The sequence below is a fragment of the Netta rufina genome (genome assembly GCF_964035555.1).
Source record: "Netta rufina genome assembly, chromosome: Z".
In the NCBI taxonomy this organism is placed as follows: domain Eukaryota; kingdom Metazoa; phylum Chordata; class Aves; order Anseriformes; family Anatidae; genus Netta; species Netta rufina.
The window spans coordinates 70,486,409-70,504,824 of NC_140126.1; the positions used below are offsets into that span (position 1 = coordinate 70,486,409).

An 18,416-nucleotide genomic window follows, 5' to 3' on the forward strand; every position below is an offset into this window, starting at 1 on the left:
CATCATGACTCAGAAATCACTGTTACACGGGTGAATTAATAGGTATGCTGCTACCTCAAATACATCAGTTCTGGCCATCAGGAATCTGCCTCACTTATACGCTACAAAAACAGCTGCAGTGCTTCAGGACAGGGATTTATCTAACGTTATTTTGTCTTTAATAGGGTCCACAAGCAGATGCTTAGGGAAAAGCAGGCCAAGCATATGACATTTTCTTATAATGATCTAACATTTTCCAACCATTTTGAGTTCCAGAACCTGCTGCAAGTTGTCTGTGTGGTGTCCCTTCCTCTGTTCTCTCCTCCAGGCATTTTATTCAGTCTTACACTTGAACCCACTTAAGATGCTAGTATTTGTTGAAGTTTTGCCAGAAACCTTACAGGTGTACTGGCTGTACTGTACTGTACCACTGTACTGTGGTACAAATTGCTGCTTTTGATTTGTTTTGAACCTTTCTGACTTCATCTTCACATACTGCCCTTGCTTCTTTTAGGCAAAAAGACAATGAACCATTTATCACTGTCTAGTACCTCCACTCCATTAGTGATTTTGTAGACCTCTATCACTAACCCCATAAGCTGTCTCTTTTCCCAGCCTATTCAGTCATTCCTTGTAAGGACAGATTTCTTCCTACCTTCTGACCCTTTTTTCTTTTCCACAATATCTTTACTGAGATGAAGGGACTTGAAATTTCATAGATGTGAAATTGCATTTTGTCTCCCAAAATAACACAAGAGTTACAGTAGTCAATGTCCATGTGATAGGTAACAGTTTTTTGAATAAACAATGATGTAGAAATACCATGCAGGAATACATAACAGAGCTGTGATCTTGCTTTTCTTTCTCTTTGTCTCTTCCTTAATACTCAAAATGTCTGTCCTACTAGCACTACTACCTCAAACATTTGGTATTTCAAGAAGCCAGTTTGTGGGTTTTAGTTTTCAGGAAATTAGGTATGATCTAGTTAAAACAGACAGAATGATGATGCAGAATTAGTATCACAAGTTGGTGGATATATTACAAAGCAGTGCAATATTACTCTCAAGACTTATTTCACTATTCAGAATCATTTTTTTGTCCCTTATGTTATGGATGAGGGCTGACTAAGGAACTGTTAACATCTCAAGTGGTTGTGTTTTGAGCAGTGCTGTTAACACTTCATCGTGCAGACACATCTCAGATAGCATTTCAAAAAAAAAAGTTGCAAAAATAACAAAAGCTTCAAGAATTCTTATCCTAACCCCATCTATTAAAATCTGTAGACTGAAAACCAGGTGTAATGGTGGAAAAATATGCAACAGTCACTGGATGTAAAACAGGTGATGAATTCACATACTTAGCAACGACTGTTCTGTTTGTTTTTAAAAGGAACCATGTATTTTTCCTTACGTTCAAATCCAAAATATTTGTAGACATGAATCCCCAGGTGGATTTGGAAATAACTTCAGTGCACTGATGCGCAGTAGTCTACAGGACTAGTTTTACAAGCTGAATAAGAAGCCGCCTGTACCAAGCAACAGAGGGTTTGGTCTGCATCAGTGGCCTATGATACGGTCAAGGGTGTTTTGTTGTTGTTGTTGTGGTTTGTTTTGTTTTGTTTTGTTTCTTTCCCATGGAAGCATGCTACCAAGTGCCTGAAAGCAAACATATGCTTTTATATTCTGTGATTACTTTGGTAGCCCAAATATTCTTACTGTGTTTTGTATTCTCTCAGGTATCTCAAAACCTGAGGGAATTTGACAATAGTCCTGACTTTTCCCTCACATAGGCATAATTACAAGATACTTTTGGAGTTTAGTCTGTAACCTATCCTGCAATTACTATGCTATCTCTACTGCCATGGAACAGGGTATTCATCCACAACTAGCTTCATCTCCTCTGTGGCTAAGTTTAAGTTTATTTCTCCAGCAGTAATTAAGTAGCAAGAAAAACTGAAACAAATGCACATATTAGGGAGGGTAGCATTATGGCCAAGACATGGAGAATGGTGGGAAGAGGAGAGAAAATTAAGATTTTATTTTATACCACAAATGCTAGCTATAAAAAGGAAAAGAAAAGAAAAGAAAAGAAAAGAAAAGAAAAGAAAAGAAAAGAAAAGAAAAGAAAAGAAAAGAAAAGAAAAGAAAAGAAAAGAAAAGAAAAGAAAAGAAAAGAAAAGAAAAGAAAAGAAAAGAAAAGAAAAGAAAAGAAAAGAAAAGAAAAGAAAAGAAAAGAAAAGAAAAGAAAAGAAAAGAAAAAAAAAACTTACTTTGATAAGTACTGCCCTGAAGTGATATTTTTTTCATCTGTGTCCATGCAATTCATTGTACTTGGAATAAGAGCTAGTTCAGGCTGAATCATGGTGGCTGCTGCTACAGCTCTTGCTACCAGCTCCATTGCATCCTGGACGTAATGCTCAAAGACTGATTGTGTTGTCTTGCCATGAGCAATGAGACCAAGTGGCAAACCTTCTGTCCTCAGTTCTTCTACATTCTGTGAATCCCCAATAATCCAGTGAAGTTCTGGAGGCATCACACCAAACTGGGTAGTTATTTGAAAAATTCTCCTTGTTTTTTCCATGTCGCATCCAAACATCACCATAGTAGACGTTGTTTCTTTGATGCTCTCCAGATAAAACTGTAGGTAGTTCAGAAGGTCACTGGCTGAAGTGAGATTTGCTGTGATGTTTATAATGGATCCCAGGTGGAACTTGGAGCTCTGTTGTGTGAGGAAGAGAAAATCTGTGATGTTCCACTCCTCCTGGCATACCATCAAGCTGAAATTGTACCAGTTGTTCATTGCAAGGATTGAGAAAGTGACATCAGCATCAGAACTCAATGAGTTTTCTAAACTCATTTGCAGGTGAAGGGGATTCTGTAGTCAAAAATATGAAAGATACTGATTAAAAATATGCTGGAACCAAAATTAATGTGTTTGCTTTACTTTTATATGAAGATCACATATTCATTCATGTTGTTCAAAGTAATCACCTGTTGATCAAGGTAATGGTGTCAGAAACACGGAAACTTAGACCAGCCCAAGCTTAAATGGACTTCATGGATTCCTTGGCTTCCTGAAGTTTGAGTCAACTTCAATAACCACCAAAGAGTAAGTTTCCCGTAATTTCATAGAATCATTCAGGTTGGAAAAGACCTCTAAGACCATCTAGTCCAACCTTTAGGTTAGTATTAAAGTTCATCACTAAACCATGCTAATAAGCTCTAAGTCTACATGTTTCTTGAAGACCTCCAGGGAAGGTGATTCAACCGTTTCCCAGGACAGACCATTCCAATGCCACGCAATCCTTTCAGTAAATACATTTCTCCTAATATCCAACCCAGATTTTGTATTTCTTCCAATCAATAATTTGCATTTCTTTAAATCCATTTGTACTTTTGGATTTCTTGACATTCTCAGTTGATGAATTCCATAGTCTCCTGACTGTACATATGAGAAGGCATACCCTTATTGTTTGCATTCAGACATGGTGTTAATATTTTAATTTAATGGATGTTGCCAAGTGCTTTGTTAAAAAGCTGCACTGGGTCTGGCTGGGATAGAGTTAACTTAAAGACAGATGGAGTTAAGTAAAAATAAAGAAAAACTCTGTTCTTTCACTTATCTCTTTCTTATTTTTGTTATTTGGGGACTTTTTCAACACAGACATGTGAGTAAGCTAATTAAACAGATCATAGCCTACAATCAATGCACATCATGTACTACCAATAAAACATGAGAAGATTGATTCTTCGGTAAAGGACACGTTATTGAATGCACAAGAGGCTAAGACATTCAGGCTCCATGATTTCTGAGCTGGAAAATATTAGATAAATAAACCTTCCATACCATTTTTTTCTGTATTGTTGATAATACCACAGTACTTAGCCACTTACTTTTCCCAACATCATTGCTTTTAGCTGTATTTCTACCAGGAAAAGAGAAAAGCAAAAGGACATGAGGTTCATTCATCTGCTCTCTTCAGTATTTCCTCCTTTCTTATTATTTCATCCATGAACACTTTTCCCCTTACTCTTACTCCTCTCCTTTCCAGACCCCCAAAATAAAGTTAAATTTTACCTGAAGATTTAATAAGCAAGAATAAATGAAGGGACCCAAACAATTTCTGGCATGAAATGATTTTCTCCTTTACCAAAATGCTTCCATCAGGCCTGCAGCTAGCATATATGTGTTACATTGCTTGGTTTCAGCTGAGAACTTGACAGTCCATAGTGTAGCTTTACTAAAAAGTTATTCCAGCTTACTTTGGCATTTGATTCCAGCCATGAGACTGTTCAAGAAACAAACAAAAAAGTGAGTTATGAAATCAGCTTCAGTATTTGACTTGCTTGTAAAATCTTTGTTGTGGTGTTGATCTGTGCTGTGTTTAAACATTTGTCAGTTCCCTAAAATCATGTGCTACCCTACACTGGTTCCTGCATTTTATCATCTTTCTATCCATTCTGAAGTTATTAAACACACTTCAGGTCTGTTCTTCATTCTCTTACATTTTAAGAAGTTAACATGTATTATGTATAAGTGGGATCAGACCTTTACTCTGTTCAAAGCTAGTATAAAATGCTGTCATTTTGATTTTGACAGAATTTTATCATTACAGACTCCAGTTTGGTTGGATCTTAGAAATGTCATTAGGAATAACTCAAAATTTACTGAAATAAAATCCTGGCTCTCCGATATAGATGCAAGAGGTGAATGAGAAAAACAAACAGACAAGAAAACAACAAACTGAAGAGCTCAACAGCATTTATAAGCAACAAGCTTTTACTGTGTTAATTTGTAGCTATGTGAATATATCATGTGTTTTCCAGAGCAGATAATTTAAATTCAGAGCTTGATAGAGAGAATACTGTAATTGAAGATGCACTCAGCTCTTTTGTTATGTCTTGGTTTTGGTATCTGTGGCCTGTTTTTACACAGACACATGAATAAGCTAATTAAATAGATTACTGTCCACTATCAATGCACATCATGTACTGCCAATAAGATGCAAGAGGATTGATTCTTTGATAAAGGACAAGTTACTGAATACACAAGAAGCTAAACTGTGCAGACTCTTTGAGTTCTATCCTGCAAAACATTGCTTATTAATTAAAACACATGATTAATTCAGGAAAAAAAAAAAAAGAAAAAGAAAAAAAAAAAGCTTTGTGCATAGTATCTGGATTTGGGAAGCTGATTTGAATAAATTAGTCTCTGAAAACTCAATTAAGATTTTTTTTGCTAAGGTTATGAGATCATATAGCAAATTAACTCTAGTTTGTCTCTCACTTGAAATAGAAGAGAATAGAAGGAGTTTTCCTTGTGTCCTCTCTGCCCAACATCAAGTAAAAGTATGAATATTTTTTACAAAATTATCTGATTTCAACCAAGAAAACTGTGCAAGTCTATTGGCATGGTTAATTTGTTAGTTAAGAAAGGAGTTATGCTATATAAGTAGAACATTTTAACAGAACACAGACAGCACACAACCTGACTATACCTGTACTAGTAAGATCAAATTTCTCTGGTGTATTCAGAATCCTATCATCCCAAGCATAGTTTATAGCTATTATAATACAGATGCAGGTATAAAAGGAAAACATCTAACGGACGCAGAAAAACAGCCCTGTACTGATGATTGACAGAATTTAGCAAGAGTGTCTGTGTCCATACTGCTGAATAAAGCCAGCCTACGAAACAAACATGAGCATTTGCCCTACTTTGTTCCTGGTCTTGTTTTGGGCCATGACAATTAGCTCTGATGCCGCGCACTGTCACTGTGGGTTGCAACGCATTTTGGGGATCATTCGCAGTTGGCAGTATGGGTAAGACTGCATGAGAAATGGCGCTCCATCTTACCCAGCATGTTCAGATCTTTGAATGCCTATCTGCACCACAGTAAGCCCAGTGCTTATGCACTAGGTTTCACACTGTGTAAGACTTCTCCTTGTCCATAGCGCAGTTCTTCTTGTATTAAAACACTTTGAAAGACATACGGAAAAGACATACAAAAGGTACAAATTACACCTTAGGGTCAGTGGGCATCACACTGCCCCTACAGCAAACACAGTACCAAGCACACATAGCCCAGAGAATGGGAGTCTCCTCTGGGGCTGGAAAACTGGATTTAATTTTACTCAGCTGTGCAGATGATGACAGTTTCCATCAGACCTGTGGGTAGTCTCAAGTATGAGAAGGACTCACTACCTAGTAAGGCAGCTACAGATTTAGTCCTGAAGAGCTTTCATGCTGGTCCCTTTCTTATATGCACAACAGTTAGGTGTGCCAAGGTAGTCCAATAGACTGTTTTTGTATTGAGACACTGCTTCTTCATTGAATAGAGATTAACCTGTTTTTAGGTTAACCTGTTTTAGGCCGAACGTGCTTTAAAAACTAGTTCTTGATGTTAAACCATCCATGTTTCAGTTGGCATTTTCTAAAGGCAATAGGTACATCTACATAAGCACTCATCACAATGATTTATTAATTGCTAAATTCCTTGTTAACATTCTTTGTCAACTTTTAGCCCTACCAAACACACTAGCTATCTTTTCTTCATTAAATGTACTGGGACCAGATGGTTTGAAGGGAACTGACTGCAAATTCGTTGTCAGAACTCTTCTGATACAATGATATGCATAATATTCATCTAGTAGATATCTATCTTCTGCTTAACCTTCAGCCAATCATCAGCCCACCATTCAAATACCCCTGTAGACTTTGGGAAGGAAGAGGCAATTTTGTCGTAACAGCAGTTGATGTCTGTTTTGTATCAGGATTCAGCACAGGGAAACTCAGTCAGCGATGCTAGTTCACAGCTCAGACGAGAACCTCTCTGGCCACTTCTTGAAGGCTGCTGGTTGATTTTACTGGTTTATACAGAGATGTATGGAATTAACACCCTTTTAATATTATTTTGAAAGGTTTATTTTTCATTTGTAGGATACAATTGAACATATGAGGCCTGAAAAAAAATTACACAAAATCAGGATGTAAGGATACAGATTTTTGATATGGTAGTGTTCTTAATTCTTTTATGTACTTTTGTTAATTCATTGTTCTAAAAAAATAAACTATTATAAAAAATAAACTTTTTAATGAAGACCTTCCAAAAATTGTTTATTCAGTGATTCAGTACCAATCCTGGAAACCACATGGTTTCATTGCAAAGTGTTTTGACAACTTAAATGATAGTTTAGATGTGTATAACTTTGTACTTCTCCTGAAATAGAAGATTTATGAGATAATATCAATGTATTGAACTATGCCCATCCATCATTATCAAAGTTCTTAGGCAGACACCTTTATTACTTGACTTTGGAAATTATTAAAGTTTGACTACTTCAGTCAAACTGTCAATGAAATTTTGTATAGAAAATCAATTGCTTTGCTTAAAGTTGACTTTAAGCTGTCATTAAAGGTTATGGCTTGCATCAGTTTTTCTCTAAATTACACAGAGAATTAAAACTCATTTGAATAATGTTAATTGTGATTTATTTTTAATAATGTATTTGCATTTGCATAACCTCACTAGCAAAAACATTTTCTATGTTTATGAAGACTTAATTTCTTGCTGCACATCATTAGTTTCTATTTTATAAACCAGCCATGATGAACTTGACTTCTGTTTTTACTGGGTAAGGAACAGGCCTAGAATACTTAATTTCTGACTAATCGCCTTTGGATCAGATACCAACCGCCTTTCTACTGACTTTCAGTGGGCTTTGGACCAAGCTACTCATAGAATATAAAGCTTTACATGGTCTGATGTGTTTCACTTTCCTACATCAAAAGAGACAGTAGCTACTTATTTGCTTTCTGTATCACAACCAGAACAGTTTTTAGTTTCATTGCCTGAGATACCTGAGATAGTAGGTTCATTTAATAACTGAAACATGATTTGCATTTCATTAGTGCATTATTTTCCAAGGCTCTGTTTCAGTGGTCTACAGAACTGTTCTGAGCCATTGCAAATCTTGTGAACACAACCAATGCCTGGAGCTAGGCTGTACCCTGAAGAATCTGATCATTTATCTCTTCAACCAAAACTGTAATGCTAATTAGGCATGGTCACAGTAACATTTTATTTGACATTATGATAGATTCATTAGCAAAGCTAAAAGCATGTATGCGAACATTTTTTGCCAACTGTATAAAAGTAAATAATACACTGAAAATATGATTCCCCACTGATTCTCAGGGGCAAAGACAGTACTAAAATATTTACTTATGATAAGAAACAAAAAAGAGACAAGAGGATATATAATTACATCAGAGAGAGCTCTGTGAAAGGAAGAAAAAACCTTTCGGGCTTTCAGTGCAACAGTGGGGACTCGCAGCTTTACAAACAGAGCTAAATGGCAGCAGTGAGCAAACTGATACTGCAGCCTCAAAACCCAGGGAGACCTTTATTCCACAGTTGAAGTTATAAAGTTTAGGCTTAAAACCCAGTTCCCTAGGGGCTAAGTGATGACCTATTACTTTTCCTTTCATGCCATAATGAAAGATGCTATGCAATATATATACGTTTTTCCTTTGATATCCACCTTTCTGCTGAAACTGCAATGTTTCACAGAGGATTTTGTGTTGGCAAGGTGCAGGAAGGACTCTAGATGCTGAGGTCCTGCCAACCTGCCCAACCAGCCACTGAGCTGCCCACTGCACCACTCTTCTGCATGGTCCACTTGGAAGAGTGGTGGGGAGTCAGGAGGGTGGGAACACTTCCTCTACCTTCACCAGTGTGACTGATGGAATCACTCCACAACCATTGAGAAGGGAAGCTAAAAGCTCTCCATATCTTCCACGCAAAGAAAATTAATTCCCCTGCCTCAGTCATTAGCCTAAAGAGCTCAGTGTGTCCTTGGTGTCAAATGCTGTGCTTGTGCTGAAGGGTCAAGAGCACTCCAAGGATTAATGGGAGACCACAGCCCTTTGCACACAAACAAGTCTTGATTTCTTGTTGGGATGGCCCTGGTTGTGTGTTCATCCTCTGTGCATCTGGATTTGTAGCACAGGGGAGAGAGGAAAGGTGTGCTCCAGCATGTTCACTGCTGTGCTGCGAAGTCAGGGCAGTAAGAAACCTGTTCTGCCCGAGGTGGAGACTATGGTCCAGAAGTCAGTCACATCTGCAGGTTCTTACAATCACGGGTGCAACATCCAGACTTTTTCCTCAAAATCTGTTCTTCTGTTCAGCTGCAGAGTTTTCCAGAGGTGGAAGGAAGGTCTCCCACCAGAGCTCAGCCTCAGGGCAGTTATTTCCTTCCCCTCCAGAGCAGCTCCTGCAGAGCCAGGAGTGGTGCACAGGGCAGGCACACATCCACTGCTCCTCTGGGAAGAGCACAGGGGGCTGGGCTCTGGTGTAATGCTGCTTCCAGGCTTTCTTCCAGTCCCAGCTAAGCCCCAAAAGGCTTGTCACAGACATCACTAACCATTAGATTCAGCTTCTAGGCCTTCATCCAGAAAAACACTTAAACATCTACTTAAACAGCATCAGTATGATTAAAAATACCAGTGTCTTCTGCTATTTAAACAGCAGCACAGTCCCATCTTTTGGTTCTCTAGGGAAGAAAATCCTATACACAGATGATTAGGACTATTCATCAGTTTAAGAACAAGCCTCTATCAAGCAAATGAATTTCTCCTGTGTTGGCCCAAGAAGAGGAGGATTACTTTACTAATTCCTCTTTTTTTTGTGTTTTGCATATATTCTGCCTTCACATATACACCTCATCATACATAGCATCATTTGAAACACGGTAGATCCCAAAATTAGAGGCTATTTTTTGCAAACAGTTTCAGAGTTTCTGAGAGAGAAAAGCCTGCTTAAACTAATGAACGTTGTTCTGATTCTTGCAGCAAAAAAATCCTGGCATCTGTCCAGGCAACGCTTATCAGCAAATCCTAACAAGGCAACGACTGTTGATTTAACAAGAAACAACACACTAACCCACAACAGTTAGATTAATTTAAGGCTTGACTTAGTTCGTCCTTAGAATGATTTCTCTACTTAGACCAGACAGTCATGACTTTGGGTTGCTTAGCATCTCTAATGGCTACACACAAATACTCCAATCTAATCCTAATATATACCTCTACAAGGTCAAACAGGCAGTATAAAATACGAACATTCATCTGTTCTTGGAAAGTAAGGCCCATCATTTATCTTCATAGCCACTATATAAATTATCATAAGTAATATTACTTCAAAAACTTCAAGGTGTTCTTTGCTCCAGGGGAAAAAAAAAAAAAGAAAAATTTGAAAAACCCATGAAGTTCAACAAAGAATATTTCATGCAGGTGCTAAGACCCAAAATAGTTTTTCCTTCCCTAAAATGTCTCTTTACAGTTAGAAGACAGATGATTTCTAACACAAATAGATTGGGGGAGTTGCATTAATTCTCCATAACAGGCTTTTCTCCATCATTAAAATGCCAATACATTCTCTGGAGAAACTCTGTGGTTTGCTTTGTATGGGAGAAAGAGTTGGCCAGGACCTTGTCTGTGAGTGGCTCTGGCTCTGCTATTGTACTGCAAATGGGAGATATAAAAGAGGGAGATGAGGTATTTTCTTGCTTTTAAATAATACACTGTTTGTAGGGAATCCAAGTTATTACTACCTGCTCTTAACCCAGCCATTAATTCATGACATTTGTAAATAATTATTTGTTCTTTTCTTATATCAACAGTTACATGAGGAATCCTCCTTTTTGTGGGAAGGTGTGATTTGTAGTTGGTGTCTGCAAAGCCCTTGTAAACAATTGTATAAAAGATGCCAGGTGATATTAAATGCATATATTAGCCAAAACAGACAATTTGTTACTGTGTGGCATTATATTCTAGAAGCTCAACACCGTTACAGAATCAGGTTGTTGCACCAAAGTGCACACGTACCATCAGGCACAATAAGATCTTTGCTAGCTCTGCCTCAGGCTTCCTTTACAATGCCATTTTCTAATAAGACATTTTCTTACAGCTGACCTCACCTAGACCGTCATGCCCATGAGCAGGATTTCTCATCTGGCGTTTATGCTACGCACAAGAAGACCAATCACAAGTCCTTCCATGCTTGCAAAGGATGCAAAGTACAGGGACAGTTCCACAGAAGTGTATCTTTTGCGGGTTCATGTGAATGCCACTGCAAGCATGGATGGTTGGAAAACAACACAGTAGAATTTAATTCTTCCTTTAAAAGTACATGATGTGACATTCAATCATCTCATAGCTCTTCAGCAGACTGTCTAAGGGTGTCTGTGTGCTCCTCAGTTGAGTGATGCAATCACAGACTGGTGTTTTTCACACCCTGGCCATCTGTTGTTGCCCAGGGAAGCTGTGAATGCCCCATCCCTGGAGGTGCTTAAGACCAGGCTAGAAGAGGCCCTCAGCCACCTGATCTAGTGGGTGGCATCCCTGCCCACTGCAGGGGGGTTGGAACTGGGTGGTCTTTAAGGTCCCTTCAAACTCGAGTCATTCTATGATTTTATGATCAGTCAAAACGTCTCTGTGTTAAAGTGACACTGAAGCAAACCTCTAACTGCAGAGGTCTTGCTGGATCTAGTGGGGCTGCATGGAGGGCAAGGGCGACCTAAGCATCTCACCACCAGATCCTGCTCTCAGGATGCAGCTGGAATAGCAGGTCTCTGGTAGTGAACAGGGAAAGCTGCAGTGCATCCAGCAGTGGACCCAAAACCATGGCAGCACATGGGAGAGGGTAATGTAAGCACTATGGGTTTGCAAAGTTGCAGATCTGCCTGCTCCATCCTGGCCCTCCTAACATCTGAGGTGCAACAGAAGTCTCTGTTGCTGTAAAGCAATTCTCCTAACACACCAGTGCTGCTGTCTTAGCTTGAAGGTAATGTTTTAGGTAGCTACCAGAGTACTCCATGTGCATCTTTGAATGGAAGAGCTCTTCTTACTATTACTGTCTTTTAGAGTGATTACTAACAACCTTAGATAAAGGAGTCAGGTAGGTGTCATCTGGCTGCAGTAATAAAATGTTAGTTGACTTATCAAGAAATCACAGCTGAAAGGCCACTGGAAAAAAAAAATAAACAAAAAACATAGGAGTGCTTGTATCAAGGACCCACATAAGTATTACCACAGGATGACAGCACAAGTCTTGACACTGAAAGCACAGGATGGCACAAGAGGTGCCAGAACTAAAAATCACCACTCACCAATGGTCAGTTACCAGTCAATAAGAGACTGCAACTTTGTGAGCTGAGAAAAATTGGTTTTATGGCAAGCAAAGAATAAGTATCCGACATGTTTTATGTCCCATATACCATAAATGCATATATAAGATGGAAATGCAAATGAATGTGAAATTGTCAACTAAGTACGGCAGATATGCAGACAGCATTAGCAAACATACAGAAATGAATAAAAAACTCAGGGGACAAACAAAGTCCAACGATCAACATAATACTCCTACCTTCAGAGACTGCTGGACATACGCTATTTTCCATTAAACCAATTAAACCGCCCCTGAGAAGACACTCGCTCTGACTCCCTAAAGGAGGTCTGTGATGTTGACCTTGGATCCCAGAGATGCATGGAAAGGTGAGCCTAACACCTGAGAAAAGAGATACCAGAAGTGTGTGCATAATAATTCCAGTGATGTCGTTGCTGAGTATCAGCTGTAATATTTGGATAATTTGTCTCTAAGTGTTAGTATCATTGCTGTGTGACCAGTAATACTACTTTGATTAGACTGCTAGGACATTAATTAGACTAACACTAAATTCTTGGCTTTGCATATTGAACGTATTTCCATAGCTCATGCTAATTGCATGTGGTGTTTGCTCTGATGCCTCACTCTTGAGGACTACTATTAATACAATGCAAAGAGTTACAGAGAATTTGGCAACCCAAGCTGTAATTACAATGCACATTGCCAAGCATTGTTCTCCACCGGCCTCCTTGGCAAGTCAACCCTACTGAGCTCCTCTGTATAAAGAGCTTTTGCAATGGCATTACCATCCTGGCTCTGTTACAACAGCTCCTACCTTGCCATCAGCATGATGGACCTGTTGCAGTCCATCACTAGAAAATGCTGCTTTTTCACAAGCACTAGAGGCTATGAGCACACTTTCAATTAGACCTAACTTTTTAGACGTGAGCAAAATTCTGTCCAAACAAAAAGAAATGAATCCAGGAGAAAATGTAGAATGTAAAGTGAGTGCAGAGCAGGCTGATTCAGTTTATGAAGGTAAAAGAAATTTGATCCTGTTCTATAAAAGCTGCTATTGTCCTTGTAGTTATATGCTTCTGTACCCACGCAGCACTTTATCCAATTAGATTTTATTCACCACTAACACCTGCAGCAAGGAACAAAATCTGGAGCACTTTTTTCACCCACTGGTCCAATTCCAGCCTGGCTTAAAAGTGTCTTCAACTCGCCCAGTGCATTTGCATTCCCTGTACTTGCAGAAGCTCTGTCCCGTGTCTCGTTATTTTTACAAATGACTATGTGCCTGCCAACAGTCTGTGCAGTGCCATCCGGTGTTTGAAGCCCAGCAGAGTGAAACTAGGCCATTTGATCCTGGGGACAAATGGGGAAGGAGGTGGCAATTCAACCAAAATGGCTTTCTTGTTCTTCCTGAGGCCATACCATGAAGTGATGCAGGACGCTGGGTGCTGCTCCTCAAGCACAGTGACCAGCCAAGTTAGCATCCACATCTCCAGATGTCCCTGAGTGCTGGAGTGAGCATGCAGATACCAAAATGATAGCTCTATATGGCAAGTTACAGTGGGAGAAATGAATGCTGATCTGTGTCCTGCTCCTCAGAAAGCCAGGACCAGCTCATCACTGAATCCTTGTTTGCTGGGCCTTGTTCTGGGCATGTCGCATGGGATTAATTTCACCCACAGGTGCATTTTACTCTATATTGATTTTTTTTGTATGAAAGAAAGCTGGGAATTAAGCTTGCAAAGACTGATCTCTTAACTCTGTTCAATGAGGCCAGGGCAGATTAAGTTAGTAGTTCATCCTTCTGAGGCTAGACATTTAAATCATGGCTCTAAGGTGAATTCTGTGTGTACTTGCTTGGCTAAAAATCAGGAATAGTGTTTAAATGTCTCCGCTTGAGGTTTCCTATTTAATACACTAAGGATTTAATTAGAAAGCTGGGAAATCACAAAGAGTTATAATTGCCTCTTAAGGGAAAGGCGTGAGGAGGAGGAAGCTCCCAATCGAGCACCTCTTTTAAAAACAAATACTGCAGATTTTTACATTTATTTTCTAAACGGGCAGCCCTGGGGCCTTCCTCCCTTCTCAGGGTATTTCCCCCTGGGTGCCCCGGGGCTGCAGCCTCCCAGTGGGGCTGAGGCTGAGGGGGGCACCTGGGGCCGGGCTCCTGTTAGATGGCAGCCGAGGCCTGCCTGGAGGCTGCCTGGAGGCCACCCCAAGGCTCTCCCAAAGGCCGCCAGGAGGCCTCAGTTGCCCATGGAGGCCTTGTCCCACTCCATGGAGGCTGCCCTCCTGGGCAGGGGACAGCCAGCAGCAGCGGAGGGTGACGCACCAGCCAGCGCCGGCAATTACTTCAGGAGGATAAAATGAATAAACCAGGAGGCGGGATGCTTGTTAGCTCACAGGCTGCAGATTTACGAGCCTTCAATAGGAGACAAACGTGCGACTTTTGGAAATGCCGCAAAGCCTAGTGGCTTACATCCACTTTCAATTTCCAGTCGCTGCTCCCTGTTTTTCCTTCCCAATCCTGGATTAACTGTCATAAACAACAACAAGAAACAACAAAACCCACCACCAACAAAACCTCAAGACAACTGTTAACACCATTTGGAAGTTTCGTCACACCCTGCTGATCTCTTTCCTTGGCATGCAGCAGAGATGTAAGGCGTGATCCTGTGATCCGGAGCTCCCCCTCCACCAAAGGCAGAAGCGTTTGAGCTTCCAACCACGCACTTTGCAGCCACCCACACAAGTGTGAGCCAGACTGCACATCGCGCTGCTACCAAGCCCAGAGGGAGAGCAGGAGGAGCAGGAGACACGGGCCCTGGCTGGGTGTTGAATACAGAAACTGGGCAATCTAGTCTGAAACCCCTGCCCTGCCTCATGCTCCCTTGGCGAGCAAACACTCTGCTGCAGGACAGGCCCTGCTGTGGTGAAGTGTGTGAGTGAGTATAGCGGGGCGCAGACACCTTTGTGGAATGGCTTGCTGCTCTAGAAGTCCTACAGCTTACAGCAGGATAAATATTTCAAGTCCCTTTGCACAGGGAAGGATCCAAGGGAAAAAAGAATAAAAAGAAAAAAAAAAAAGAACAAGACATTAAGTTTCATGTCTTAGAGGATATATCAAGATTTTGCCAGAAGCAGAATCTAGGGCTCAAAACTCCTATTAATTCCTGTGCTAAACACAGCTGCCTCCATAGATAAAACAATATGTGCAGTAACAAGCATTCATTTATTTTATGGGTTACTGTTAAATAATTTGGACATTTGCACCATTACACTACTCACAGCGTGCTGGTCTCTTTTTTATTGACCCAATGATGCTTGCCTTACTGGGACCTGATGCCTGCAAGCTTTAGTATTCTGCAGTTTCTTCATTAGTTCTAAGTGGGTAAACAAGTTACTAATAATCCATTGTGTTCCAACCGAGTCTCATGTACACAATGAAGAAGCCAGACCTTAAGGTAATAGACAGTGCACAGAACAGACAGGGTTTACATACTGTGGTGGGGGTTAGGAGAATACATCTAAAGTCACACCCCGTGACTACTTCAGCCCTTGATGTATAAAGTGCAAGACCATCAGGTGGACATTTAGAGCTTTTTTTTGGTGTGACTCAGTCTACTGTTCTCATTTAAACACTTGACAGAAAATATACAGTACAATCATCTCTCTACTGTGCACAAATATTTGCATTGATTACAGCTACCATGTTTTCTTTTAGCTTGCACCTAACATGGACATTCAGACCAATGATAAAGTGATGGCATGGAGATTGTAAGTCACTGTAAAATATGAATGATACCTTGCACTGGCCACTGAGTCTGGACTCAGAGGAGCAATGGCAATTGATGCTTTCTAGACTTGAAGCAAGGTACCCATTCGTATGCATTGGCATGTGACAGTGGGCACAGACTGAAGATAAATATATGACCACACACATTGGGAAAAACAACACACCATGCTTGACAGGACCATCTGGCTGTACTGAGGACTTGTACTGCTGTCTGCCACCATCACTTGACAGCAGCGAGCACTGATCACAAGATGCTGGCACTGGCCAAGTCTCTTTTAGTACGGCTCTGCCCATGGCAAGCGCAGTTGGCTCCAGCATTATGCCATCAGAATAAGCTCATCAGTTTTGTCCTGTAGGTCCCTTTCTGCTACTGTAGCAGAATGCCACAGCTGCCCCGGGAGTGAGGGCTAGGCTCTTCCCCATTGGAAGTCTCATGGAGATGGAGTCACCTGCAGCTTCCCCCTTCCTTCGGCATATCCACCCAAATGCATGCTATTACACTGCACAGAGTCGGGGGGGGGGGGGAGGGGAAAGAAAAAAAAAAAGGAAATACGTACAATGCCAAAGAAATACCAGATCTTCCCTTGTTAACAAAAAACTTAATAGCATATTGATAACAATAATTCAGTGTACTGCTCTTACTAGGAAAACCTGTGGTGATGGAGAAGAAATTCAATATACTTTTTACTCTTACAGAAAAAAAAGTAGTAAGGACCAACTGGGCAGAGCATTGTGATGGAACTGTAAGCAAAGATGGACATCCTATTTATGCAAAAACTTGTTTGTACTGCTACTTTATATTCCTTGAGGGGGAAAAGGAAAAAAATGGTGTGGCAGTTTACTGGGGTTGGCTTCATTTATGAGAAGGTAATGAAACTAACAGCAGCCATTTAGCAGGCTGGATATTATTGATAGGCAGAACACTTTGCAGTGTGGGAATGAGGGGAAAGGTCTTTACAAATCTAGTTTTCTCTTCTATACTGACTTGACCTTCTCTGCTGTAACTCCTTTATATCTCCACTACCTCAACATCCCTCTCCTACAAAATAATGCATCTCCTCCTTGAGGTTATGTGAGGTTTGCACAACCCTGTGACAGCTGAAAACCATTCCACTCACTGAGAAGCACCTATTACCCAAGTACATTGGGTATTTAATTTATTTTTTAAGAGCTTTGTGCTTTAGGATCCGGGAGGGCTACACATTTCCATGAAACAAAACACTCTCAAATACTCTGCACCAAAGGAATCAATAAACTCCTGTCAGCACTGAGCTGCCTACCGACACACAAGACGCCTTCACCCTCACTGCTCAGCTCTAAAAAAGTCTTGCATCAAGGCTAGGCACTCATTAGATCAGCTCTTTCACTGTGATGTCAGCAGGTGGGTGATATGCAGGCCCTCATCTCCTGCTATAATGAACCCAACAAGCGCATGCCAGCAGCCAGACGGGGATCTCTGCGTGTGGGCTGGGTACAGCTGGGGCAAATCAGCATCCTGGTTTGCATAACTGCAAATCTGGAAACACAACGTCTGTATTTGTGGATCCGCCTGCGTGCGGCTGCCCTCCCCTGCACTTGATGGCTTGCAAACTCTCAGGACACTGCAGCTGCGGCTCATCGTGAGCGGCACCTCTCCTGTTGGAGTCACAATCCCTCCCACCACCCTTGCCAGCACAGTGCCATGGACAGCATTACAGTCCAGCCTCGCGCTGCCAGAGTTTGTGAATTTAGCAAATGAGGCAAAAGTTACAGGAGGCAAACGATCTGGGAACCCATCTTGAGTTATGCAAAATGCATGGAGTTAGGTATTCACAAAATTGCTTCAGTGTAATTGTCGGCACGTGGATTGTTTGCAAACAGCTAGCACAAACTACTTAGTGCTAATCATTTGTTCCGTGACATAGTTAGTCATGCACTATTTCTGCTTCTTGAGTGGGTGATTGTATCCTCCTAAAGGAGAGGATAAGAACCAGTGAAAATGAAGCACACCCTGGGATTTTGACATGGATAAGCAGTTGTGATAAAACACTAAAGCGTTATGTCTCACTAATCTCAGCGAGACACTCATGTCCGTTCATCTCCGTGCAAATAATCCATGATGGCTCTGCGCAGCCTGGTGAACCGCACCTGGGGACCAGGAATCCATGTTGGTGTTGGTGCTTTTTGGCTCAGTGAGTCTTTTTAAGTCTCCAAACAACTGCAAGTGCTGTAGAGGAGTACCTAATTACCCCAGACAACCTGAAAGGAAGGGATGACAGAGCACTGCTCTTACGGGTTTGACAAGAACATACGATCAAAACTGCGTGCTCTCTGCAGGAAACGATGGTGCTTCAGGGGGAGAGAACCTATAATAAAAATCACTGAAACAGTGTATTTCCTGGAGAAATTGAAACATATTTTTTCCTTCCCTTTCCCCATGTCAGATTCTCTCTCTGTTTTTGTGACCCTAGCACTTGA

General features: G+C 40.7%; 1 protein-coding gene across 1 annotated transcript in view; it reads right to left on the reverse strand.

Annotated features, from left to right (window-relative positions):
* The window catches only part of GRIN3A (glutamate ionotropic receptor NMDA type subunit 3A), a gene marked incomplete at both ends in the record, with an annotated part of 70,789 nt that overhangs the window by 38,038 nt on the left and 14,335 nt on the right, over positions 1 to 18,416 (reverse strand). Inside the window, one exon of the mRNA XM_084305157.1 lies at positions 2,249 to 2,853. Coding sequence (XP_084161283.1) covers positions 2,249 to 2,853 — 605 coding nt within the window. The remainder of the gene's footprint in view (positions 1 to 2,248; positions 2,854 to 18,416) is intronic.